The sequence below is a fragment of the Ursus maritimus genome, unplaced genomic scaffold (assembly GCF_017311325.1).
Source record: "Ursus maritimus isolate PB19 unplaced genomic scaffold, ASM1731132v1 scaffold_7, whole genome shotgun sequence".
Taxonomy (NCBI): Eukaryota; Metazoa; Chordata; class Mammalia; order Carnivora; family Ursidae; genus Ursus; species Ursus maritimus.
In genome coordinates this window covers 31,724,553-31,752,533 of record NW_024426885.1, presented here as the reverse complement: position 1 = coordinate 31,752,533, position 27,981 = coordinate 31,724,553, and the positions used below count along the sequence as shown (strand labels likewise).

The following is a 27,981-nucleotide window of genomic DNA, read 5'->3' as shown; positions in this document are numbered from 1 at the left end:
CGCACAGGCTTTTCATAAGAACTTTATTTCTCAAAAAGGGGGAAGAATCTGAAGTATTAAAATAACCTAATTTTTGTTTTAGAGGAAAAGAAAGGGTAGGATGACAAAATAATTTATATAAAAATTTCAAGCATAATTGCTGTAGATACTTCATCCTGGGACTCGCAGCTCCAGGTTCCAACTGCATCCCTGATCATGCCGAATCTTCTGGGTCCGCAGAGGCACAAGCATCAGGGATGCTGCTTTATCTTTACTCCACAATAAATATAAAAGGTCAATCTTCCCAGTGGAAAAGATTCAGTCCATTTTTGCTACTGTTTCTGATAAGAATGCTAAAAAAAAGAGCTGCCCCTCTTCTAAATTCCAAACCTTTCCTTTTTGAAGATGAGCGTAAGTGTAAAGAGATGAAATGTGGAAAGACATAAGTGCGATGGGCTCTAAAGCATCAGGGGAGACGTTACCTCATTGAGGCGATAAAAAGGTAAAAGTGGCTGTGATTTTCCCGTTGCCTTTTTTTGTGGGGAAAAAGGGAACTGGACCATGTGAAGGGAACTGGACCATGTGAAGCAAAGTCCCTAACTGCAGCAATTAAGCAAAGTCCCCATTCGTAGCGATTATTCTCTAACTAAAAAAGAGAAGGGTGAAATGGACTATGCACATTAGCCAAGACTGCCATAGCCAAATGGAGCCCAGAAGCATCTAGCCGCACTTTCCAACAGGCAGACCCTTCCAGGAAGTGGGAGATGAGACCTGGCTCATCCCCTGAGATTCTTAAGACACGCTTAGCTATGAAGACCTCTTGAATCTTTCCTGGCTCTTCTTGGAATGCTTTCAGTTGGTGTTTCTCTGAGGCACAGGGAGGTTCTCGTGAAGGTATTTTAAACTTCCATGCTCTGAGAAATCTGAGACCACGTGGTCCTGCCCTCGCAGCAGCCATTTAGTAGTGAGCAGTCCCTCAAGTCCTACCGGTCCCCGCGCGTGGATCCTCGATGTGCTGATGCCCACTTCAGCTCCTGAGAAAAAGCATGGATGAGGATGTGGCTTTTCCCAGCCCCTGCTTCCTGTCCACCCATCAGACCCACAGCTCTTCCGTCTCCCCACGTGGCACCCTCTCACCCTACCCACTCTGCTCCATCCTCCTCAGATCAGCTTGAGTTCCACGGTCCCCTCAAAGTGTCCTCCAGTCATTATGAATCACAACAAATCCCCTACTTCTAATGAAACACAATGTGTGGGCTCTCCTCAGCACTTTTATCCCAAATGCATTTTGACATTACTAGGAGTGCTGGCTCTGATACCTGCTTAGTGTCTAGACTGTATCATAATTTGACATGCAGGCATTTTTTTGAGGTATACAACAATGTCCAGTATTGAGGTTTCATCTCCTCAAATACTCTCTAAGTCCCGGAATGGAAGGGATGGGATGTGTTCTCAGTATCCCCCAGAATTCTTAGCACATAGGCATTCACTAGACAGTTACTGAATACATGAAATATTGAATACATGTTCATTTTCCTTCCCTCTTGCTCTAAGCTTAGACTCGGGGCGTTAGGGGTTTTCCTGCATCTGGCTGGGTGCTCTGCATGGTATACAACAAGGCAGGGCTCCCTTGTCCGTCAACTTTCCTGAGCATGTACTGTGTAAGAGGCACCACTCTGGGCCCTGGGGAGGCAGTGGTGAATAACCGATGCAAGGTCGTGTTTCCTTGGAGCTCATGCTTCTGTGGGCAAGGCAGTCAAAGAACAGCTCAGCAAATAATTTCATGTGGTGATGGGAGTGCAGGGAAGGGTGCTGGGACAGACCGCGTGGGTCCGGGGGCCACCACACCGGTAGAGTGGTTAGGGAGAGCCTCCCTGAGGAAGGCCCTTTCCTCTGAACCTTGAACAATGACAAGGAGCCAGCCAGCGGAGGGGCAGGCGGAGAAGTGCTGCAGGCAGAGACCTGCAGGGGCAGAGGCCTGAGTGGGGACGTGCTGGGGAGTAGTGGTTGGCAAGGAGAGTGTGACCACCAGATTCTAATTCTGGTTAAACAGCATAGGGACCACATGACTTTGGGCACGTGGCCGAACCATCTCCCGTGCTTCAGTTCATCTGGAAAACGAGGAAAAGAATAGAACCCACAATGCATGTGATACACGCAGCACAGTGCTGGGAATATGTAAATGCTCAATAAACACCATCTCTCACTATTATTAACACACTTCATAGGAATTGACTCAACCAGCGTTAGAGCATTTGCTCTGAGCACGTGATGGAAAGACAACGGAGTGGTCTTTTGCTCTTCCCCCATCCTGGACTTTTGCTTGAAAGCTAGGCACACCTCAGCCCTTAAAAGTACGCTGCTATTTCTTGTTCAACAACATGGAAGACAAAAATCAGTGCAAGGGATGTGACAATTAAATCAAAACCCCAACAGAACAGAAACAGGTAGACTATCAGTGAAGAGTCTAATGACCAAGAATAACTGAGTAAAATTCTCCTTAACAACCTTTAGTAATTCACTGAGAACTATTTTCTAGGCAGATCTACTCAAAAGTTCAGAGGGATTAAAATGTCTTAAGTGGTTGAAATAATTCTCAGATGTGTCATAAATGCCTATTGGTGCTCTTTATAATGGTACCCCTGAAAACCAAAGACTGTCTTAAAAAACTCCAAACTGGGGAATGGAGATTTTTCTTTCTTTCTTTTTTTTTAAGATTTTATTTTTAAGTAATCTCTATACCCAACATGGAGCTTGAACTCATAACCCTGAGAATGAGAGCTGTATGCTCTACCTGAGCCAGCCAGGTGCCCCTGGAGATTTTATTTCTAATGATGGAAGGGGAGAAGGAGGGTCTTTCTTCCTTTCTTTTTTTTAAGGGCACTTTCCTGAAGCTTTTTATTCAAAGGTGTGCTTTAGAAATAAACCTTGCACCTCTGGGCTTACCTGTTTGTTTTTGATGCTGCCTATTTAAGCCCAGCATACGTATTAAAGCCTTCTTTTGTCCTGTCCTCATGGGGAATCCCTCCTTTCAGGCAACCTGGCTTTGTCTCTTTGAAGGAGTCTACAACAGCTCCCGAGGGACCTTGGCACTCCTGTCACGACCCGTGCACATAGGAATGCTGTGCTCTGCCTATACCGTGGGAGCAACCCAGCCTCTGGATTTGTACAAGTGTGGGTCTGAGAGACAGCTGGGGGGTGCTCTGGGCAAATTACTTCACTTCTCTGAATCTCAAAGATCTATGAAAAAGAAAAGCAAGTACCTACCTTCTTCATACACAAAATGCTTAGGACACAGGACTTCTCCCGGCCCATGGTTGCTCTGAGGATTCTCTCATCAACCACCCTCCCACAATTCTTCTCTTTTATCTTAATCAAGCATGTGACTTTAAAGGACAGGAGTCTCCTCCACTCTCACCATGCTCCTTGGACCACACAGTGATTCACAAAGGGACCTCTTTTTCTCCTGACCAGAATCTTTCTTACCCAGTCCAAAGCGGTAGCCATCAGAGAAACGAGTGCTGGCATTCCAGAACACACAGGCACTATCTACGTGCTGGAGAAAGAACTCTGCTGTTTTCTCTGCAGCATAAACAGAAGACACCGAGTTAGGGTGACCCATGGAAAATATCCCTCCTTCTAGTCACACACTTGGGACTGATCAGGCCTTGGCCCAGGCCCCTGAAGAGCTTCTCCACATTAAACATGCAGACTTGTGAAAATCTGAAGAGAAAGAAGGCTAACTAGCTTCATCAGTCCCTGTTATGAAAAGAGTAGTTGTCTGGGAAAGACTGGGTTGGAATCCAGATCTCCCCCTGTAAACATACCCTTAATGCTGCAATGGCCTGACTATACTATCTCTTTATAAGGCTCCGGAACCAGAATGCCCAAGTCTGAATTCCAATTCCATGCCCACTAGCTGGGTGAACTTGGGCAGGTTTCTGAACCTCTCTGTACCTGAGCGAATTGGGGACTGACAATTTTATCTAGCTCACAGGGTTGTATGGAGGATAAAAGGACTTGACATCCATAGAGCACTTACCCCAGAGCCCAGCACATGTAAGTTGTCCATAAACACATCAGCTATTATTATTAGTGGTGTTGGGACTCCCCAATAAACCGACTGTAGATCCCTTGAGGGGACCTACTGGCTGCCTTTCCTGCTGGGCCTCCAGTGCCTGACACCTCGGCAGTCTCTTGGTACATATCTGTGCAACGAATGAATGTGTGTGGAGAGCTGCTTCTGCCCTCAACCTCCTGAGCCTGGGTTTCCTCAGCTGTAAACGGGCTTATTCCAGTAGCCTGGAGAGACTGCTGTCTGGATTATATGGTAATCCCTGTGACACAGAGTGAGTCATCTCCAGAGTATAGCTAACCATCTCTTCCCTGCCTCCTCCCCCGGGGCCGCTGTAACAATACGAGGCAGCAGATGGGAGAGCACTCATCAAACCCACAAATACAACCGATGCCATGCATTATCGTTAGTCTATTCGGACTATGTTTTCCTGCAGCCAGAGGGGCTGAGAGGAGCAGGACCCCATGGAGACCAAGGCGGAAAAAGCAGGCACCGTACGCCTGAGGCATGTGTGTATGTGCGCACTGACCATTCTCCGTGACGATGACATCTGTATGCGAGCTGCCGTACTTGTGGATGTGGTCGATGGCCTCCTGGATGCTGTCCACCACTTCAATGCACAATTCCAGGTCCCCATACTCCGTTCGGAGGGACTTTACTTCAGAGGGGCTGAAGGTCAGGTAGGAGGCGAACTTGGGGCCTGCGTGAATTTTCACCTGGAACAGAGGAAGTCGAGGGGTGAAAACATAAACACAGCAGCAGGAAGCCAGCTCGCACTTCTTCCGCTAGGACCAAACAGCCGGATGAGCCTGAAGGCACGGAGCCTGTGGCTGCTGGGGCAGACGGTTAAACCAACCCTGTCTCACTTTTAGAAGCAGCCCAACACCCTCCAGGATGCTCTGCTTTTGAAAATGCCAACTGGCCACTTGCCAGCAAGGGGCCCTCAGTAAAACTGGAGCAGGGATTTAAGCAGGAAGCCTTTGAATGTTAAGAATGTGCAAGGCATTTAACAGGCTATCGACATAAGCCCTTGACTGCTGGCATCTTACTGAAACAAACACTTGACTACAAAAATCCTGTCCCCTGCATATGGGACCCAGACATGGACTCACATGGAAAGGGGGAGATGACTCGTATACATTTCTACTCCCTTCCCTCCACAGAAGTCCTAGGTGTGCTTCAGAGGAAAAGAGTATTTAGTTGGTAGCCACCTCAAACTGTTGTTACCTGTCAGACTTCCAACTTTTGTCAGTCAGGCCCCACCTCTAGGTTCAGCTCAGCAACAGACTCTGGGGCTAATCGTGCTCTTGGCTGGAGGAATTAAAGAATCGGGGGCTGGTCACTGAGGGCCCCCCTCACAAGTCTGATCCCACCTAGGCTTCATTCTCTGAGACCTCTCCAGGGCAGCGTTCATGCCTTGATTCTTTGGGACCAAGGTCTTGCTTTCACTCAAGTTACAACAAGCGGTGTTTATCCTGTTCTTGTCGTTCCCGAGGCCCTTTTACCTGGGACCCGCTTCCTCCAGGCCTGGGGTCCAACCATGTTCCTCAGGGATAAGAAACCCATCCCTGAGCCCTAGCTCTGGGCAAGTCACCCTGCTGGTTTACTTCCTGCAACACAAAGGTATTACATGAAGTATATATATTGATTGATTTTAATTTAGAGAATTTCAAGGCAATCTTGAAAATGAGCAAGGATATCATGGGTTTGTCTGAATCAGGACTGGGAGGTTTATTCCCGGCTAGAGGAAAATTTTCCTCCTGTCTAGTCCAGTCCAGTGTGGTGTTTGGCATGCATAGGTGGCCCATCAAACAGGCCAATAATGTCAAGGAAGGCCCCAAACATGAGTGATCATGTGATCTAACTCCATTTTAATTTGTGGGGTGCCTTTTCATTTTGAAACAATGCTTTCAGGTTCTCACTACCCACCCATTTATAAGCTGACTGGAGCCTTCCTTTACAGCTAAAGGATGAAATGGAAAAGACACACACTTGGGGTCAAAGCAACCAATGCCAGCAGCCACTTTCTCTAAATGCTGTGCTTGTTTATGTAATTATGAAAGGGGGCCATGACATCAGATATTAAAGCTTACAATGTGTTCTGCCAGAAAACTTAAGATTGTCCATTTTTGCCTGGAGAGCATCTTTTTTTTTGGCAATTAGTAATTTAAGATGGAACATACATTTGTCTGAAACTTAACAGCACTGGTTTTTACAACCTCAATGAAATGGTAATAAAATAATCCAAAGAGAACATTATGCAAATTGTTGACTCCCAAATATCACTGTATGAAGTACATTAATACTGGTAATTGAAGACACTGGTGGAGGGGTGGACACATATAAATCTCTGCTTTGAAAACATTTCTGCACAATCTTTTCAAATCAAATCCAGGGGCGCCTGGATGGCTGAGTCATTAAGCGTGTCTGCCTTCGGCTCAGGTCATGATCCCAGGGTCCTGGGATCAAGCCCTCCATCGGGTTCCCTGCTCAGAGGGAAGCCTGCTTCTCCCTCTCCCACTCTCCCTGCTTGTGTTCCCTCTCTCACTGTCTCTCTGTCAAATAAATAAATAAAATCTTAAAAAAAAAAAAAAAATCAAATCCAAACAGGAATGTGTGTTCAGAAACAACCTTTGAACTCTGCTGCCTGAATAAAAGGTTTCCAGAAACAGAACTGCCACGTGATCTGTCTTATCTTTGACCTCTTTTAGCACTTACCACATTCCACTTTGTAATACAGCTATCTGAGTATGGGTTTCTTCCATTTACCAGACTGTGAGAAGACAGGGATGTGTCTTACTCTCTGTGTACTTAGCACAGAACTCTGTACACAACAGATGCTCACAAATACCGCTTCTTAAATTGCCTTAAAAGGTATGGCAGCTGCTCCTGGTCTAATCCCACAGGCTTCTAAATCTCAAAATGGAAGACAGGAAGTGACGAGTGAGTCCTGGGACTTGTCATACCTGTTCCACTCTCAGCATGTCAATGATCTGGTCAAATAATGGTGTTCTCAGCAGATCTCTGTGGATTAACAGAGTCTCCAAAGCATTACAGGCAGCTGGGTATTCACATTTAGAGTCTCGGACTGAAAGAAGGAAGACAAAGAACTGTTTCTAGTAACACGCTGTGGAGCCACAGAGGATCTGAGAAGTGTCTTGCCTGCGTACAGCAGGGGCCCCATCTGGCTCACCCAGTCTGGTGACTTTATCGACGCTGGCCTCTGAATCCACATACATGTGGCAGATCCCCTCACTGTGCCCCATCACCGGGATTCCCTTAGCAGCTTTCTGGATATCTCTGACCAGCTGGGAAGAGCCCCGTGGAATGATCAGATCTATCATTTTGTCCAGGCGACAAAGATCTTCCACTTCTTCTCTGGTATTCACCTGAAGAGGTACAGAGTAAAAACAAAATGACATCTGACCTCATGAAATACAAAGTAGCAGCACCCACCAGTGCTGCTGAGCAGCTCTACCCTGGGATGAAGCACTTGTGTCAGGACACTGAGGTTATGGCCTTTTTCCCTCCTCTTGATTTTTTAATTTCACCCATATGGTCATGTTATTTAACAGAAACACAAATACATATGTACGAGAATGTTCATAGCAACTTTATTCTGTGAAGCCCAAAACTGGAAACAAACCAAAAGGTGGCCAACGGAAGAAAGGACAAACTGTAGCATATACATGTAAACAGAACATGACATGGTGATAAAAAAGAGAAGACAATGGCTGGAGGTAAGTAACACTGTGGATGACCCTCACAGACATAAAGATGAACGAAAGAAATACAACACAAAAGAGTGGGGGCGCATGGGTGGCTCAGTCGGTTAAGCATCTGCCTTCAGCTCAGGTCATAATCTCAGGGATCGAGCCCCTGCATAATCTTAGGGATCAAGCAGGGAGCCCACTTCTCCCTTTTTCTCTGCCCCTCCCCCCTGCACACTCGCTTTCTGTCAAATAAATAAAATTTAAAAAATATAAGAGTGTATTTTGTATGATTCCATTTATAATGAAGTTCAAGAATAAGCAAAACAGATTGAATGTGAAGGAAATAAAGAAGTGGCTATGAGGGGGCATAGTGATCAGGAAGGGCACAAGAACCTTCTGGGGTGCTGCAAACATTCTACAGCTGGATACGGCTGGTGGTTATGTATGTGTGTATGTGGATACATGGAAAGTCATCGAGTTGTTCACATGAGACTTGTAGGCAGTAGGGAGAGGGCTGGGAGGAAACCTGTCTAGTTAAGCTAGGATGTGGTAGAGCTGGGATTTGAGGCCCTAAAATCTGTGCCCTTTCCACTTTCTTTGTTGCCATAAGAAAAAACCCAATTCTTGTCAGTGAGCATGTAATGCAGCAGATTTATAGACTGTCCCAGCAGCCAGCAGAATCCTGGAATGTTGGAGTTAAGTGGGCTTCCACGGAGAAAGAAGGATCTGGAGTCAGCCGAGGTTCAAATCTAAACTCTACCACAGACTGTGTGTTTTTAGGTGAGTAACTTTTAGCACTGAGCCTGTTTTTTCCCTAATACTGATGGTATCTTCCCATTATGGTTGTTGTGAAGACTGAATGAGGCAACAGATGGAGGCTGTCTTGCCTACAGCAGGTGCTCAGTAAACTCTGGCTATTACAGTCTAGTTCAATGACTCCGCTTGCTGGTTGAGGAGAGTGAAATGATGGTTAAAATAATGAGCATAACAACAATAGTGATAATAGCATGACCTCATATTCATATGGTGCATGATGGCTTCATAAAATGTGTTTCATCTGACCTGCTCTAAATCACTCTGCTAGTGAGCAGAACCCTGACCTCATACTCTAGGGGAGTGTGCCCCAAGAATGAAGGACTAACAGACATTCTTATAAATCATAGTGCCAGGACACAGCTATATGAGTGTGGCCTTCCCAAGCCACTGAAGACCCATATGGGCCAAGAAAGCCTCTGGCATCATCCAGTGTGAGCAGGTGCACAGGACCTGCCATTCTTCCAGTCAAGCTTGCCTGTACAAATGGCTTGGCCTTAGGTGACATAAGCTTTGCTTCAAACACCCAAACACCCGACCTGGCATTCTGGCCCTGATGTGGCTCATTCCCAAGGACCTACCAGCTGTATGGCCTCTTTGACTCCATGGATTGAGAGGGCCTCTTGGGCCAAAAGGTGAAGAATCCGATTGCTGTGTGTGGCCTCCTTCCCTCCTTTGAGTAACAAGCCATTGCCACTCGCAATAGCCAAGGCTGCCACCTGCAGATCAAAGAGGGGAACAGTGAGCCAAAGGGAAAAAGCAATAATTAGAACAATTAGCACTCACTGAGTGAGCACTCCTCCTGTGCCAAGCACTGTGCTAATCACTTTATGAAGCCTCATCTGTTTAATATTCACAACATCCCAGTGGATTAAATACTTGTTTTATTCCCTGCTTTACAAATAAGACCCTGAAGCCCAGAGACTTGCCAAAGACACGTAGCTTATAACTGACAGGGCTAGCAGCCTTGACTCCAGAGCCAAAGCACCCGATCTCAGGAACTAAACTATATGGCTTGCTCAGCATCATTAGCAAAGTAACCTAAGTGGCCAGCGTCACATGGCTCTCTCCCCACTTTGGCCATGGTGGAAGATAGCCAGCTCAGCTGCCTTTGGCTGAGGCTGGGGGGCATCTCCAGCCACTTCCTACTCTGGCCCTGTAACTGTTCTGAGAGTTCTAAATGCCTGGTGCTGAGAACCTGGAGAAGATTAGAGCTCCTACCAGTCCCTGGACAAGCTGTGGCAGAGGCTGCTGGCAAAGGAGCTCAAGCAGGGAGCACAGGGTGAGCATGGGAGTCTGACATGCTTTGTGGTGAATACTTTCTGACATGACCTAAAACCAGTTTGTTCATCAAGGACTCCCATACCATTGGGGTCTGTCCTCAGGTCCTGGCTGGTGCTGGCACACTGCTCCCTTTGGCCACACACCTGTTTGCAGAGATACTCAGTGAAAAGCAGGCCACCCAGAAGAAGGGTTATCCTCTTAGAGCAAAGAGCTAGTGACATGGACCTGATCATCCAAGGCCTGAAGCTTAACTTTTTGAATGTTTTTGGGATGAATGAAAATCTTCCCATTTTTATAATGTAATAAAAGAAACGTAACTAAAAACCTTGCCTGAACATGTTAATTTTGATTAGTAGTTCTTAATCCCTTTTTGTTCTTGTTGCTAATGGACCCCTTATAAAATTAATGTAAACCTTCTCTACATAAATGCACTAGTACACCGGACTGCATACAACTTTTAGATTACATGGATTCTGTGATGCCATCCAGAGATAAGATGCCAGGGGAGGAACCTCAGCGGTAGTTGGCTAAAGAAGAAATCTTTCTCCATGTGAAGTATCAGCAAGTATAGGAGAAAAGTAGCAGAGAAATGTCATGGACCCATTCCTACTAGCAGATTAGGGTTCTACAGTTTTCACTGGAGTATCTCTGCAAACAGGTGTGTGGCCAAAGGGGGCAGTGTGCCAGCACCAGCCAGGGCCTGAGGACAGACCCTGATGGAATGGGAGTCCTTGATGAACAAGCTGGTTTTAGGTCATGTCAGGAAGTATTTACCACAAAGCATGTCAGACTCCCATGTTCACTCTATGCCCTATAGTAAAGAGGTGCTGGTTTTTTGTTTGTTGTTTTTAAGTAGAACTTCTCTTTGAGACTTTGAGGCTAGTGCAAAGAAAGAGCCGGTATCATCCTACTGGTCAGAATGGTGGGAAAATGGTCCCAGATTTCTGGGAGAGTGGGTAACCAGTGGGGCAACCCTCTAATGCCACCTTATAAATCAAGGCATGGCTGCTTAGAAGAATCTTTTAACACATAGTTTCTCAACATTAGACAGTGATATGTCAATTTCCTTAAAGTGGGTTGCATTTTAGTTCCCATGAACTACTGAAAGTTCTTTTTCCTGAGAGATTTACCTACAGGAGACCATCTGTGACACTAACAATAAAGGGGTCTTTTTCACATGGGCAAAACCAGGTAGTAGATGAATGATCTTGCAGGAAGCTAGAAGTGGTCAGGGAACAAAGTACCCCAGTGAGCTAAGACACAGAAATGTGCTTCTGCATTGTGCCATGAAGTTTCATCTGGGCTCAGGTTACAGCTCCACGCTTTACAAGTGACAGGAATAGTAACTTCTATAAGCTTCAGTTTCTTCAACTGTAAAATGTACATATGAATACCTACTTTAGAATGGCTGGAAGAATCAGTAACATAAATTACTTTAAAACCTGAAAAGTCGCAAAAATTATCTTTGGGGGAGAAAAAAAGGTAAGATTTTCTCACCAAAAAAAAGACAAAAAAGAAAACTATCCATGGGAGACTTATTTCCAGTCCTGAAAATACATTCTTCCCCTACCCCAATGACAGGCACATACCTGAGGCAGACAGTCAGGGCGGGACTCAAAGATGACCAGCAGGACTCCAATTGGGACAGTCACTTGTTCTAGTTCCAAATTTTTGGCAATTCGGGTTCGGCGCAGAACACGCCCCACGCTATCCTGTGAGGAGGCTGCAATTTGTCGCAGACCAATGGCCAGGCTATTCAATTTGGATGTGGAGAGGCTCAGGCGTTTCAGCAGGGGAGCTGCGAGTCTCCCTAAGAGGTGTGAAGAGCACAAGATAAAGGAGCAGCTCTGGGCAGGCTGCAGCTGCTTTACTGAACACACTGCACTGTGTTAGGAACAGACACGAACTTAGGGGGTCTTGAGAAGACAGTGACATGCCACTTATACAGCTTCTTTAGGGGGCTTTTGGCAGGATAGTTTGTCATGGAAAAGCACGTACACCAATAGCCACTGTGCCAGCAACTTCAGCTCCTGAAATCTGTCATTTGCACTAGCAAACTTGCATGTAATGAGGATACTTGTCACAGCATTTTTACAATAGAAAGAATCAAATTCAACTTAAAAATTTAGACGATGAGCTACAATGCAGTTATTACAAATAATATATCTATATGTACTGATAGGGAAAGCTGTCCAGGATATAGTTTGTGAAAAAGGCAAAACCACAAAAAAGCATGCATAAGATCCTATTCATCAAATTTTGCATATATGCATGTGCACATGGAGATGTCTGCTGATGATCTCTCTTTCTGCATTATTTTTTTGTAATGACTTATTTTTATAATCAGAAGCAATAAAGATGTTTTCTTTTGAAATAAAAACTTAAATAGAATTCTGATAATTTCACATATGACATTTTCTTTAAATTTAAATACAACCATTTGCATGCTGTGATTCTCTCTACATACAAAGACACACATATTCCTAACACACATGCATACACACCAGGAAAATCACCTGGAAACACATCACAAATCATTACTATGGTTAATGTTGAGATGAGATGATGAAAAATTTCCCTTTCTTTTTTATAGTCACACCCACCAAGGTAAAATAATAAAAAGTTTTCTACTTAGGAGGGGAGGAACCAACACTATTAAGAAAAAAGGTAGGGGCGCCTGGGTGGCACAGCGGGGGGTGCCTGGTGGCACAGCGGTTAAGCGTCTGCCTTTGGCTCAGGGCGTGATCCCGGCGTTGTGGGATCGAGCCCCACATCAGGCTCGCTGTGAGCCTGCTTCTTCCTCTCCCACTCCCCCTGCTTGTGTTCCCTCTCTCGCTGGCTGTCTCTATCTCTGTCAAATAAATAAATAAAATCTTAAAAAAAAAAAAAAGAAAAAAGGTAAATCATCATTTTACTGATACATCCATTTTTTCACTTTTCCCTATGTGTTTTCTTAAAGATTTTAATTAATTAATTAATTAATTAATTTATCTATCAGAGAGAGAGCTTGTGTACACACACAAGCAGGGGGAGCCGCAGGCAGAGGGGGGAGCAGGCTCCCCGCTGAGCAGGGAGCCCGATGTGGGACTCAATCCCAGGACCCTGGGATCATGACCCGAGCCAAAGGCAGACACCTAACTGACTGAGCCACCCAGGCATCCCTCCCTATGTGTTAACATCAAGTTTTAAACATAGTGTGTTAAATGTTACATTCCAGTGTTCCACCTCACAATGCATGTATGTTTTCCATGTTGCCAAAATTGTTGTAATTACTGCTAAAAACTCCACTGAGTTAACATAGCTTAATGCACTTAACCAGACCTATGTTATTAAACACTGAAGTTGTTTGCAGTTTTCAAGGTGATAAATAACCCTGCTCCAAGAATCTTTGCGTACAGAGAGGTTCTCTCTTCTTGAAATAGTTTCTTAGGATACATTTCCTGAAATGGGCTTACCAAGTCAAAGGGGACCACCATGCTCATGTATACCCAGGACTTTCTTCTTAAGCTGCTGCGTGTCTTTATGAATTTCCAGAGAGACAGAACTGGGACCAAAAGTCAGAAGTCTGCCAACTAACTGTGTGACCTTGAGCAAAAGCTTTAACCATAGTGGATCTTAATTCTTTTACTTTTAAACAACTGGATAAGATTATCATCCAAGATTTCTTCCATTTCTGAAAAATCTATTTTATGACTTTCCAATACTGCAAAAATTTAAAAGACCAGATGTAACCTCTAAAGGAAGTTAGTTCTAACACAATAGCTCCAAATGTTTTAAGAAATCAAAGTAATGTTGATGAGCCTTGCAAGGTTTCTTTGAAGGGAACACCACTAATCTGGATGTTTAATTCAAGACACATTTATTCAAGAGAAAAGGAAATTTAAAACCCCATAAAATCACCCCCCATTTTTTAGGGTGGAGATAGAGAATTAGGAAGGATAGAAAGACTGAGGGCTGACTTGACTCTCTATATATTTAGCTGTCTGCAATGTGAGTTCGGACATATCACTCACTCTACCATCTGCATCTCAGGGCATTTGTGGATGGCATCTGTTGCTAGCTCTGGGCAGACTACAAACTGATTAATTAACTACGAGATACACTATCTTTCATCATAGAACCCACAAACTACTTCCACAACTATTTTATATGCACAGTCCATATGGGTTTGAATCCTGGATCTATCACTGGCCATATGGTTTTTAGGCATATGACAACTTGTTTGTGCTTCAGTTTCCTCCTCTATAAAATAGGGATAATAAACAGTAACTAACTCGAAGGTACCATGCTTACAGATAAAATGATATCCTGTCTGTAAAGCCTTTAGCACAATGCCTGGCAACATGGAAAGTCCTCAGTAAGTGTTAGCTGCTATTAGTGAAATGTCTAAAATGATGGGGTCCTCAATCTTTTTCTTTTTTGTCCTGAAACTGCCATAGCATCCATGGCTCATGACCTGTGGGTACAGAAAAAGCCCTTTGGAGCTTGAGATGGTATGTATAATTTGAAAAAGCCCAATGAATGCTAGAAAGTATCTCTTAATAAAAATGATGTATGATATGTAATTTCTCTATAACAATCTTGTCTTTAGGCAGACTATGAGATAAGAATTATTAGTAAAACAAAGAACAAAAACCAAAATGAAATCCTCCATAACATTGACTCTGAATCACTTGGTCTTTACCCTCTGCCTCCTCCAAGTCTTTTTTGTTGGCTAACAGGATCTCATCACGTTGGTCCGTCAAAAGATCAGCCAGATGATGGATAATCTCTGCTCTCTAGGAAGAAAGGTAAAACATTAAAAAAAAAAAAAAAAAAAAAAAAAAAAAAGCAAACACATTAATCCAAGAAGAATGCACAGCATACTTTTATTTATTTTTTTTTTATTTTTTTTTATTTTTTTATTGCACAGCATACCTTTAAACCTACTCCTTTGAATGAGCCAGGCCTTGCTCCTAAATCCAAGGTCACCACTGACTGAAATCTCCTTACCTCTAATCATTCATTCCCCAGCTTGGCTGTCCTCATTTTTTCCTTCCTCTCTCACTACTAATCTCTCCGATGAATGACAGACACAATCTGTCCCCAAGAAGGGGGCCAGCATTTTGAATCGGCATGATATACCCATCTCCGCAAACTCAATATCACTGGCTGTATAGTTTATTTCCCAGGTAAGTTTTTTTTTTTTACACAATTATTTATTTAATGAATTCAGCCAAAGGGAGAAAACCCAGTCCTGGACGCCTGATTAAGTCCTTACCCACCTAGATTAAGAAGTGTGGCAAATCAGTGTGATTACTGAAGAAGAGGGTGGTGGTTTAAGAGACAAGCTAAGCTCTTCCTTTGCTTTCCTTTCTCTACTTGCAGTTATTTTAAATTCTCTTCTTTCTCAGGCCAAAGCGCTCCCTTGAAGAAACCTAAATACACCACTTTCAAATCCATCCTTAACAACACAAGCCTTGGGAAGCCAATCCCCAGCTTCCATCTGACTGTCTTGCATTTCCAGACTGCTCGTGTCTGCCACTTCACTGTGGGCAGGACCCTGACTAGAGAGCAAGCTCTTGAGCTTGCATCTAAAAAGTAAGTTAGGTGATTCGGATGAGTTAGGATAAGCAGTTTTCCTCCACTTCCATGCCTGGTATGTGGCAGGCTTGGGGAGCCTCCTTGGTTTCATCATTTTCATGATGTTTTTGCTCAGAACATCATAGAGATGAAAAGCTACCTTAGGCTTCAGGCTTAAAAGACAAAAGGGAAAATAAAATTTGGAGAAAGAAAACAGGCGGAACAAATCTGAATCACACCTATAACTAGAATAACTGTGTGGGGTCATGAGGAACGAAAGGGGAGACAGGCTTGACTGTGCACTAAACCTCACAGCATGACTTACCCTGAAAACCAACAGAACTATTAGCTAGGGTTATTACCTGCTCAGGTTCCAAAGTGGCCAACATCCTTCCTCCTGATCGAGCCATTTCTCCCTGCTGCTCAACGGTAGGACCTGCAAGAATATTTGCAAACATCAGATCACGGACAGCTACCCCAGCATGTGCACAGAACGAACACTCAGTGTCTAGGTGTGCTTGTTTCCCGGAGGTCACTCAGACCAATAAAATGGCAAAAGAATATACTAGATTAATTCAGGCATAAATACAAGAAACTTGTCTATATTTCTAAAGCAGACAACATAATTTATGTCTTGTAGAGTTCTTTCAATTCCACTTTGGCTTATATTCTCTAACATGTTTGCATTTTTGAACGTAGATTATATGGAAATTCTATTTTTGTGAACAATTGAGAGTACATATCATGTCTTATGCATCTTTGCGTTTCTAGGCATCCAACATGGGCCTAGCAAATGTTTCTTAAGAAAAAGAATGCTTGGGGTGCCTGGGTGGCTCAGTCGTTATGCGTCTGCCTTCGGCTCAGGGCGTGATCCCAGGGTTCTGGGATTGAGACCCACACTGGGCTCCCAGCTTCTTCCTCTCCCACTCCCCCTGCTTGTGTTCCCTCTCTCGCTGGCTATTTCTCTCTCTGTCAAATAAATAAATAAAATCTTTAAAAAAAAAAAAAAAAAAGAATGCTTATATTCTTTAACCTAGTGCTTTTAGAGAAGCCTAGTTGAGCAGGTTAGCTAAATTTTACAGAAACAAAGCAAAATCCAATTTTGTTAAATTTTACAGAAACAAAGCAAAATCCAGTTTTGTTAAATTTTACAGAAACAAACCAAAATCCAATTTTGCAAAGAGTGTCTGAAACAATATCAGAATTCATGATATCAACACATCAATTTTGTGATTTCTATTCCTAGAGGAGAACTCAGTCTTTAGTCTCATCTAGGCCATGGTGTGGCTACCTATCATCCACAGACCATGGGACTCCATCAAGAACTACCTACCTGCAGGCTTTACTTCGGAAAAGAAGGTGCCAACTTTCTTTCCCTCCACGATGTCTGTGATGACATGCCCAGACACCTTTGGGTGGGTTCCGTTGGCAATAACCACAGAAGTGCCACCTTGCAAAGCCCAGAGGGCTGCTTTCACCTAATAAGAGAGGTTAGATCCCAACATGAGGTTCAGACCTTTGCAGGGTCTAGTCATCCACACTTTAAACTTACAAAAACAGAGAATACAATGTGATATTGAGCAATCAAAGTATATGCAGGAATGTTTCCAACAGCTCAGAAGCTCTGAAAACACACTCAGCCTGTGCCCTCTTTCTAGCCCAACTTCAGCATGTGCTGCCTAACAATGAGCCAATCTACCCTTTATGCTCAGTGCTCTAAGACTCTCTAGTACTGGGACTAATAACTTCTACGCTTGACCTACTGTGCCTCGACTTAGTGTCCAGTCTGGTGTTTGGCCAGAGTCTGATCCTGAGTTCTTTTAGCCTTTATGTATCTCTTTTGTATGTTTCTGCCATTGCCACATATAATGCTGTATCTTAAGAGTATTACTTCTTAGAATAATAATGGGAGGGAAGAATTTCTGAAAGATTTCATAAGAAATATTTGTCTGACTGCCTCAGTCAGTGGAGTGTGGGACTCTTGATCTCAGGGTTGTGAGTTTAAGCGCCACGCTGCGTGTAGAGATTACTTTAAAATAAATTAAAAATCTTAAAAAAATTTTTTTTGAGCTGATAAAAGAGGATTTATGAATTATGAAAAACATATAGACTCTGCCCTTGACAAGTTTACAGCATGAATGCACTATGTAATATTAGTAAAGAGAATACATACACAGACACAACTAAACATAGGTACACAACATGCATTAAACCCGTATTTAGACGTGCACATTTAAGTGTATATGTGCTTAGGATCATAACCATTAGCTCCCAAGCACTCACAAAAGTAAAAAGGATAAAATACTGTTTGGTTTTATATCTGTTACAGGCAGTAAGAGTATCAAACCCATACCTTGGCTTCCATGCCACCCATTCCCACTCTTGACTTGGTTCCGAAAGTCACAGACTGCTGATCTCCAGGATAAAATATATCAATAAGCTTTGCATCATCTGACCCTGGGGGACTGTCAAAGAGACCTAAAAAGCAGACAAGAGTAGTAATATTGCTGTAATGGAAATGAGTGTCCCCTCAGATAGACCCCCTGGGCACTGGCCAACCACTCTGCATGTGACTGATCCAGATGAATTCTGTGTTCTACCAGCTGTAACCAGAAAAGGGAACAAGGGATCTGTCTAGTCTACCCCCGCTGAGAATCAGCAATAGGAGGACTCTCCTTACATACTTATATAACCTGGCTTAATGAATGAATGCTTGCCAGCATCATGACATGAGCATAGCCTTATCAGCTCTGCCCACTGTCTACTGGGCAGCTGTCCTCACCTCTGCCACTGCTACTTACGATGCCAAATTAAGTAAGTAACCGAAAAGGATGAGTGGCTATTGCAGGAGATACGCAGCAGCCATATACAATAATGTGACTATCTCCAAGTGGGATGAATTGGGAGACAGGTTTTCATGAACTCTCACAGCACCCTTTGAAACAACCACTGACTATACTCCCCATGTTATGGGTAAGCTGTTGTGAAGTTAGGCTGAGTCAGCAGGAAGAGCACACGACTCTCAGCATTCAGAGTCAAAGCCTATGTCCCTTTTACGACTGAACAGAATAACATAAATCACGAGTTACATGAAACATTATATGCGTACAAGCCATGATTAAAAATCTTCACAATATCACTTGTAAAAAGAGCGAGATGGAATCTTGGAAAGAAAAATCATGGGCCTGTGAAAATGGAATCATGTTAAGGCCTTAGTGGGACACATATAGAGAGGAAGTGCCCAGGGTTGGGGACTGACTCAAGGACATCTGGGCAGTGATGTTTTTGGTTTAAGTTACTGCTTTTCCTGTGTGAAAACACAGCCCTCTCTGCTTCATCATTCCAAATCCCTAACACCACCCTGCTCTACATGCCCTCTCTAGGAGAAAGGAGTCAAAGGAGTGAGGAAATCGGTGTCAGGTATGGAATGAAACAGTGCTAACCATGGGCAGCAATTACAGGGCCAGAAAAGCCACCTCTTACCACCTCTGTCCACCACGGTGCAGCCCTCCACGGCTCCTGGATTCGGGGCTAGAGTCTTCCAGAAGGCACTATACTATCAGATCACAGGCTTGGATTCTGAGGCTGTTTTGGTTTCATACAAAAACGGCCTGGGCAAGGTTGTACGATTCTATGCCAAACCTTCTCCATAGATGCTGAGGAGTGCCTAGCATTCTGATATTCTGCCAACCCTTCTTTTTCCCTTATAGCAGCTTCTCAAACCCATCAAGAGCATATTTAAAATTTTAATACTGTGCTAAAAATCAACATTCAGTGGATAACTAATCAGGGTTAATAGCCCAAGCCTGTTCTTTGTACATTCACGTACATTTGTACACAAATATTCACAGCAGCGTTGGTTGTAACAGCTCAAATGTCTACCAACTGATGAATGGGCAAATAAAATGTGGTGTATCTATAGAGTGGAATATTATTTGGCAATAACAAGAAAAGTACTGATATATGCTATCACATCGACGACCAATTTTGGTGTTTGAGGCTGCATTAAAAATGTTTACTAGAGTCTAGTTCGAATTGGGCTTTACATATTGATCTTTCAAACTCATGTCCTTTACTCTGCAGGCAGTATAGGAGAGAGGAGAGTGTGGATTTTCAAACTGAACAGACTTACTTTTAAAACCAGCCTCTGCTAAGTACTGACTATGTGACTTTAGATATACCATTTAACTGGTGTGAACTTAATTTTTAATTTCTTCATCTGAATAGTAGAGTTAACCTATCTACTTTGCAGGATTGCTATAAGGATTCAATAAACTGAGATTTATAAAGCACGCAGCACAGTATTTGTGCATCGTAGAGATTTAATAAAAATCCGTTGATTAACTGAAAAGCCTTCTTCTCTAGAGTGGCTCACTCTTATCCCAACCTAGCTATTCCTGTCCTGAGATTTCAAATTTATAGTGGATAAACATGGTACCAAGACTTCTTATAGGTAAAGAAATTGACATATACGTATGATATATCAGATTTCCCACATGGGTAGAAGACAGATCAATCCATCTGTATCTCCCCTTGCCTCCACTAGGTAGCTCCCTGTTCTTAATCTTACACTACTGGAGTGTAAATGGAAAATAGGTCCTTCTAAAGGAGCCTGCCTCGCATGTGGGCTAGGAACAAAATAGGTTTTTCTGATCCCCTGGGAATGTAACGGGGGACTTTTGGGATCCTGTAGGTTTGGCCTGTTTTAAACACAGTTACCATATTCCTTATGGGTCAAAATATAAAATGGGAACAGCTTAAGAGATTGAAAAGAGTGAATGGAGAGTCAAACTGGAACCAAGAGGGACCCCTCTGAGGAAGGGGAAAGCAGGGTAGAATGTGTAAGGCCATGGTGTCCACATAGCCTGGACTTTTGAAGTGGCTCCAATTTAATATCATCTGTCTCATGATTTACATTAAAAACTGGAAGTGATCAAAACCACAGTGAAACAGCACTTCACACCCACTCAGATGGCTATCAGTGAAAAGGCAGATCATAAGAGGTAAGTGCTGGCAAGGATGTGGAGAAACCAGAACCCTCATATAGAGCTGACAGGGATGTAAAATGATGCAGCTGCTTTGGAAAGCAATATGGCACTTCTTCAAAAGACTAAACACACAGAAAATTACCAAATGATCTAGCAATTCTACACCTAGGTAAAACAAAAAACATATTCACACAAAAATCTGGACATGAATGTTCACAATAGCATAAGTCCATCTTCTGTTGGACAGGTAAACACAATTTGGTACGTGTGCACAGTGGAGCAGTAGTTGGCAATAAAAAGGAAAGGAGTACTGACAGATGCTGTAATGTCCATTGATGAACCTTGAAAACATGATACTAAATGAAAGAAACCAGTCACAAAGGATCACGTATCGTGTGATTCCACTTCGTCCAGAACAGGCAAACCCATAGAGACAGAAAGTAGATAAGTGGCTGCCTAGGGCTGGAGAGTGGGAAGAAGTGAGGAGTGATCGCTAATGGGTATGCAGTTTCTTACTGGGGTGATAAAAATGTTCTAAAATTGTTGTCAGGTTTGAGCAACTATATGAATATACTAAAAATCAATAAACTGAATTGTAAACCTTAAAGAGATGGGCTATGTGGTACGTGAATTATATCTGTAAAAAGCTGTTCTAAAAAAAACAAACCTGAAATGCCTGGAAATGAAAACATTTCAGCATTCAAACTCCATCTCCCAGATTCCCTCACCTTCTTTTGAGCCATAAAATCCTTTTGTTAGACCATATGGCTCAGAAATAATGGTCCATGGTAAAAAAAAAAAAAAAAAAAAAAAAAAAAAAAAAAAACAGAAGTACTCAAAGAGAGGAATTCATGTACTCACCCATTTAGTATTTAAAACAGAGGTTGGATAAAAGGAAAGGGCATTACTTTGTACCTTCTACATCTGAAAGAACAATCAGGAGGTCAGTTTTCATTTCCACGGCCAGACGCGCAGCCAAGCTATCATTATCTTTAACACTAATAACCTGGAATGCAGGTAAAAAGTCAAAAGTGAGTGAACTATGCAGTTCAAGATGTTCACAGAAGCACTCTGCTAGGTTCTGACAGGCAAAATTAATGACTGAGTGCACGGATGACAGCTCTTACAGGCCCCTTCTGTCTGCAAAACACTGTGCCTACTGGCAAGCCCATTTCCAAACATGCACTCTTCTCTCCATTGACACACACAAGCCATGCTCATAGCACCATCTGAAATCACTATAGCACCTCACCCTGTTGAATGAGACCCCCCCCCCCGACTTCAGAAGAGCTTATGCAGCCAATGCTCCATGAGGCCAGCTTCTGTCCCAATTTCTCCATCTTGTTTATGCCAAACTTCTGGTGTTAGTACATGCAGCATAGCGTAGCATTAGTCTCCAGCATGCTCAACCCTTAGGAATACTTTACCCACATTTACCCCCTGGAGATCACTATTGGGCTCAGCTGGGGGTACAACAGCATCATTTGTGTTGACAATGGGGACGATGTTCATTCGGAGGAGTTCATGCAGTGTCCCATTAAGGTTCCGGCGCTTCTGCTCATCGTGGAAATCCAAGTTGGTCACCAAGATCTAAAAGTAATTAAAAGGATTGAAAATGCAGAAGGGAGGAAAATTATGAACATCCCAGCAACAACATACAAAAGATGCTAAGAGGAGAGGAGTTAAACTATAGGCTTCTGGATCCCACACAGATCGAAATGGAACACACATCTCTGAATACTTACCTAATTCTTTTAGAGATGGGAAAAAATTAATCACTTGGAATATTTAAGGGTGCTCAAGACTTCTTGTAAACGTACTTTAATTCTCAAAGAGCTACGAAATCTCTTCTATTTACAGAAGTAAGAAAATTATGTACGAACTTTAAAGAGATACACTTTGGGGAAAGTGATGGTCATCTGTTAATTTCTAAAATAACTCTGTATCCTAGCATTGGACTCAGGGGCTGGCCACAGTAGGCAATGAAACATTAGGTGAGTGAGCAAAAGAATGGTCTGCCCTGCTGGGAGAAGTGTAGGAGACAAAACGGAAGAGGGCTATGCTACTACCGTTGCTCTGCAGCTGACCACGGCTGTGGTTAGCAGAGACTGTGTCTGAGCCTGTGGGATTGCCCTGAGAGGTTTATGAAGGCAAATCTTCAGTCAGAAACTGAAAGAAGGGCTAGACATATCTTAGTTCCGGGGAGGAGATGAGCATAAGCTACTCAAAGGTACAGTGGAGAGCTGGGTGTGGGGGTGGGCAGATAGCTCCCACTTCCTTGTTTAAATCAGAGTATTAGGCAATGGTTAACAGGAGAAGGTAACTGAGGATAGCAAGAAACTAATGGTAATAAGCCCTGAAGCTCATAAATAAATGTTTCCATAAAAACCCTCTAATGTTTAAGGAAGAAAGTTCTTGCAATGTGGGACAGGCTGAAGTAGGAAAGGCGGCAGGCAGATGGTCAAGAAAGAAGGTACCCAAATAGTAAAAGTAGGCATAGTTAAGCCCTGAGCTAGGGTCTGGTTATGGTAACTGAGAAAATTACAGTAGCCTTAATGATTTATAAAATGTAGGTAAGGAAGACAACATAGTAACACAACTAAGGGAAATAATCTACTCACTCATTTGGTAAAAAAATTATTCAGTACTTCAGAAATGTCAGGCCCTTTAAGAGCTGCTGACATACAGAATAAAACTGGATGATTTGGGGAAGGTAGAACAGGGCATATGTTTTTAAGGATAGATCATGAGCTCTTTTTCAGGAAAGTCAGTCCTGTAGGAAACAGGACCAGGTCAAAGGTGAACATATAGACTCTAGCCATGGGGGTGAAAAGTCAAATGATAAACATGTGTGTAGGATAGGCAAGCAGGAGGTATAAAGGTTCAGTGAAAATACCTGTTGCTCAGTTTAACAAAGAAGGAGTAAAAGACAAGAGCCCTAAGAGAGAAAAGTATGTGTGTGGAGAAGGGCAGTCTGTTAGGATGCAAATCAATTTCATTTTTATGAAGAAAAAATAAGCTGCTCTACTTGTTTAAATCTTTAGCCTGACAAACAACTTGGTGGGGATTTCTAAAAGCCACTGATAACTGTCTTTATTTTTTTAAAGATTTTATTAATTTGTTTTGAGAGAGAGAGATTGAAAGAGAGGGAGCATGCAAATGCGCGCAAGCCAGGGCGGGGGCGGGGGAAGAGGGACAGAATCCCAAGCAGACTCTGCTGAGTGACCCCGAGATCAGGACCTGAGCCAAAATGAGGAGTCGGATGCTCAAAGAACAGAGCACCCAGGCGCCCCTGATAATGGTCTTTAAAACAGGATTACTAAGGACAAGAAACCACGGGAGAAGGTACAAAGGGCAAAGATTTCTTGCAGATAAGATTCTAGGGAAGGCAAACGTCTGAGAGAGAAGGGCCCATGGATGGATGTTTGTTGGAAACTGAAGGGGACAGAGCTCTTTCACATCAACATTAATAGAAGCCATGGCTGTTGTGCAGTGACTTTTAATGCTACTTTCATTAAAACCAACCAACGAACCAAAAAAAAAAACCCCCCCCAAATCCCCAAAAACCCAAAAAAACCAAACCCTCAAAAAGCATCATACCTGGGAAAAAACAAAAGTATAGTTACTGGACCTATGTTTCCTCACCTGGCTCCAGACACTTTTTTTAAAAAATTAGAGACTGAAATTGTCATTGGATTGTGGGAAGACGAGAGCTGGTAATAGTAGCTGACAGAAATTGAGATTTCTATTGTATTTATGCTAACAGGAAAAAAAATCTAAGAGAGTGGGGTCCCAAGCTACAGACAACAGGAAGACAAGTCCATGCCTTTCTGCTTCAGCTCACTTAGTCAAGGACTCTTTGGAACAATAGCACAATGTCACTGTGGATAACACTGTAAGAATTATGGAGAAAGAGAAAAAGCAGTAGGAAATGAAAGACCAAAACCTTAAAGGATGTATACATAACAACGTCAAATATGTAAAATAATATCTGTGTGAATGGTAGCATCAGGGGCAGCAAAGGAGTTGAAGACAACTGGGGAGTTCAATTTTTTTCAACTGTTTTGTGAAGTGACTGTTGTTTTGTGATACTTACATGTTTCTAGTGCATAGGTGTATTGGTGTTAAAGATACAATTGAAAAAATAATTCTGGAAATTTAGGTAAAAAACAATGTGGAAACATTCAAATGCAAATCACTAAAAATGTACGAGTTTCATAAGGACTGGAACCATGGTTGATTTGTTTACCACAGTATCCCCAGTGCCTAACATACTTCTTGGTATACCACAAGTGCTCAATAAATATTTGCTGAATGAATGAAAACCAACCATAAGCATTCCTCTTTCTTTTTAATGCTTGATATAAATTTATCATATAAGGCAACCAGGTACAAAGAGAAGCAAGCTGCCTGAAGTCGAAGAAGCCAATGAAAAAAAGACGTCTAACTTTCCTGTCTTCGGGAGAAGTATAAACACCTATAGTAGCAGCCATAACAGTTACTAGCACAATACCAAGTGCTAATTATTACTGGGAATGACACTACATTAAAGGCTTTTCATATATTTTCTTATTGATTTCTTTCAAAAACCCTCTCAAGTTGGCACTGGTATTATCTTCTTTTTTCAGATGAGGAGACTGAGGCACAAAAAGGTTACACCTGAAGACTTTCTCCAGATTTTCCAACTAGCAAGTGGTGAAGTTAAGACTGTATCCCGGCAGTCTAGCTTTACAGCCTTGCTTATTACCTCTTTGTTCCATGGGAATCACCACAGGTCCCACACCTCTCTGCAAAGGTGAGCCTCTCACCTGGGCAGCACAGATGCTGTACTGGGTAAACATGGCCTCATACAAGGCCATCAGTCCACTCTGTCCGGCGGCTGCGCAGGCTCGTGCTTCTAAGACTGGAATTGCCTGTAACACACAAATAGATATGATGTGGTTGGGAGTGAGGAAAAGGGGCCTGCAGACCCGTTACAGAGGCTGGGGAAGCAGCACTCACCATCTCTTTCAGCTGGTTCTGACCCGAGTGCAGGGCCTGCCGGACACTCTGAGACAAAAGGATCTCATGGCGCAAGCGTTGCTTGCCAAAGGCTACAGCTCCACTGGTCACCAGCATCATCTCTCGGCCTTGATTCTGTAGCACTGACACCTGACATTGAGGAAGGAAAAAGCAGGAGTCACTGTATCATCTCTTTCCTCTCTTCACAAGGGCTCAGGTAGGGCAGATGATTGAATGGATCCCAAATGTTGGTTTATGGACCAGCATTGGGCTGGCTCTGGAAGAATCACCCAGGTTGTTTGGTAAAAATACAGATTCCTACGTGCTACCTCAAATCTGATAAGTACATAGCAGACAGAGATCAGAAATTCTAAATAAGGGGATTCTGGTATGTAGGCAGCTTTGACATCCACAGTACTTGATGGTATCTGTGGGAGTCTATAATGCACAAGGTCTAGTTGTTCCAGCAAAAGAAATCTGGAGCTAGGAACTCCAATGTAAACTTAGCAGATGGCTTCTTAGGTTCTAAGGCATAACGTGGAAGATTGAGGCTCTTTCTGAGCTATATTGATCCCTATGGGTCACCTTAGGCTAGACCAAGGACAGATGCTAACCCTATTCTGCTCTGTCTGCCCAGATCCAGCTGTGGTCACTTTGTTTCCTACTTTGGACAGATCTGCATTAAAAGAATCAAAGATTCAGGCTGCAAATACAGTCCATATTCCTAATATGCCCATTCTCCCTGATGTTTGAGCCCTATAAGCTGGCTCAAGAACTCACAAACACCTGTAATGAATCATGATTTTGAAAAAAAATTTTTAGTCATAGAAAATTTCATACTTGGGGCACCTGGCTAGCTCAGTCAGAGGAGCATGCGACTCTTGATCTTGGGGTTGTGAGTTTGAGTCCCAAATTGGGTACAGAGATTACTTAAAATGAATAAATAAATAAATAACTTTAAAAAAAATAGTAACTAATATACCACCAAAAAAAAAAAAAAAAAAAAAAAGGAAGAAGAAAATTTCATACTTAACCACAGTGGTAAGAATAGTTTTATAAATCCCCATGTACCATCACCCAGCTTCAACAACTATCTCTCATGCCAATTTCCCAGTCTCTAGTACTGCCTTTACAGCTAGTCCTGCTATTATTTTAATACGAATGCCAGGTCCCGGACATATTATTTCATCTATAAATATTTCAGCAGTAATTGCTAAAAGACAGAATATATATGCATACATCCAAAAACCAGTGTCACCTAAAACATTTCAATAACTCCTTAACATAAAAGATCCAATCAGTTAAAACACTGCTCCAACTTTTTTAGCTTGCCAAATGACAGTGACTGAGGGGTCCAAAGACGGGAAAGTCAAATCAGGGTGTAGTTATTCTTGAGGCCTCTTAGGAGAGCTGGGACTCAGCCTGGGCCTCCAGGACTGGGAGGATTTGCACTTGCTGCTAAGTGCACAGTATGAACGGTGCCCCTGGAGTTGTGTAACCAAGAGGTTCTGAGGAAGAGGAGGCTCTAAGAGTGGATTTCAGGTGGTGGACAAGGACAGGAATGAGTATGCCATGTTGGTGGGCCAGGGAGGAAGTAAGCTTGAAAACAGTGGTGGTGGTCTCACCAGGGAGAATGGGAAATAAAGTGGGTCATTCCATTAGGCAGTTACATGTCAGAGAAGTCTCTCACAATGTGGCCCTTTTATAAATACCAGCAGAGTCAAATCTCACCTGCACCTGGTTTTGTAAATAAAGTTTTACTAGAACACAGCTATGCCCATTCATATATATATTGTCTATGGCTGCTTTTGTGCTCCATGGTAGAGACAAGTAGTGGAGACAGAGACCATCTGGCCTACAAAGCTTAAAATATTTACTATTTGTCCTTTTGTTTAAAAAAAAAAATTTACTGATACCTGCTCTTGGCAAAGATAGGTAGTGGGATCTGTAATATGACGTTTAAAGTCTAAAACTCCCATGTCAACCCTTAAGGTCACTTTCTTTACTGATAGTCTACAGTCAGCCTGGCTTGCCTGCATAGCCAGTAGAACATAAAATCCCAACTGGAAACTTCTGCTTTGAGCCCTTCCAAAGATAAGAGTCCCTGCACAGATCTCTTGGTAATTCAATCCCTGCAAATAAAGACATTGGAGGGCTTGTGCAGAGATGTCTCTCAGACCCCAATGACTGCTTGCACTCTCTCTCTTGCCACCTAGTATCCTTTGCCTTTAAATGAAAGTCTTATATGGGTATTCTCTGTGAAGTCTGCTGAATCCTTTCAAATATGTGAACTTGGAAAATCTTTGCAATGATAGCTCATATTTATTTCAATACTATTGACCTAATTAAAAAAGAAAAAGCCTAGCAAAACAGGAACAAAAAAAGCTCAGTATTCACAAACGTCCATTAGGGTACTCAACCTTGAGGACCCATCAGTCACCTGGGGAACTTTAAAAATCCAGGTGCTTGAGCCCCACCCCAGAGACCTGAGTGTGAAGCCTAGGAATCTCTAGGCCCCTCAGACAATTTTAATGTGCAGCCAGGATTAAGAATCACTGACATCTAC

The 27,981-nt window shown here is 42.9% G+C and overlaps 1 protein-coding gene across 4 annotated transcripts in view; it reads right to left on the bottom strand.

The window, feature by feature from the left end:
- The window catches only part of ALDH18A1 (aldehyde dehydrogenase 18 family member A1), a 55,225-nt gene that overhangs the window by 16,255 nt on the left and 10,989 nt on the right, over positions 1-27,981 (bottom strand). For 2 of the 4 annotated variants that reach the window (XM_040624339.1, XM_040624338.1), the window contains exons 4-17: positions 25,416-25,565; positions 25,223-25,327; positions 21,846-22,004; positions 21,330-21,420; positions 17,780-17,904; positions 16,760-16,904; positions 15,789-15,862; positions 14,549-14,642; positions 11,454-11,674; positions 9,162-9,299; positions 7,248-7,443; positions 7,021-7,142; positions 4,584-4,770; positions 3,466-3,561 (exon numbers count right to left, since the gene is read on the bottom strand). In XM_040624339.1, coding sequence (XP_040480273.1) covers positions 3,466-3,561; positions 4,584-4,770; positions 7,021-7,142; positions 7,248-7,443; positions 9,162-9,299; positions 11,454-11,674; positions 14,549-14,642; positions 15,789-15,862; positions 16,760-16,904; positions 17,780-17,904; positions 21,330-21,420; positions 21,846-22,004; positions 25,223-25,327; positions 25,416-25,565 — 1,903 coding nt within the window. Of the gene's footprint in view, positions 1-6; positions 1,014-3,465; positions 3,562-4,583; positions 4,771-7,020; positions 7,143-7,247; positions 7,444-9,161; positions 9,300-11,453; positions 11,675-14,548; positions 14,643-15,788; positions 15,863-16,759; positions 16,905-17,779; positions 17,905-21,329; positions 21,421-21,845; positions 22,005-25,222; positions 25,328-25,415; positions 25,566-27,981 lie in introns of those variants that run through there. The other 2 variants (XM_040624337.1, XM_040624336.1) reach the window with 2 other exon arrangements.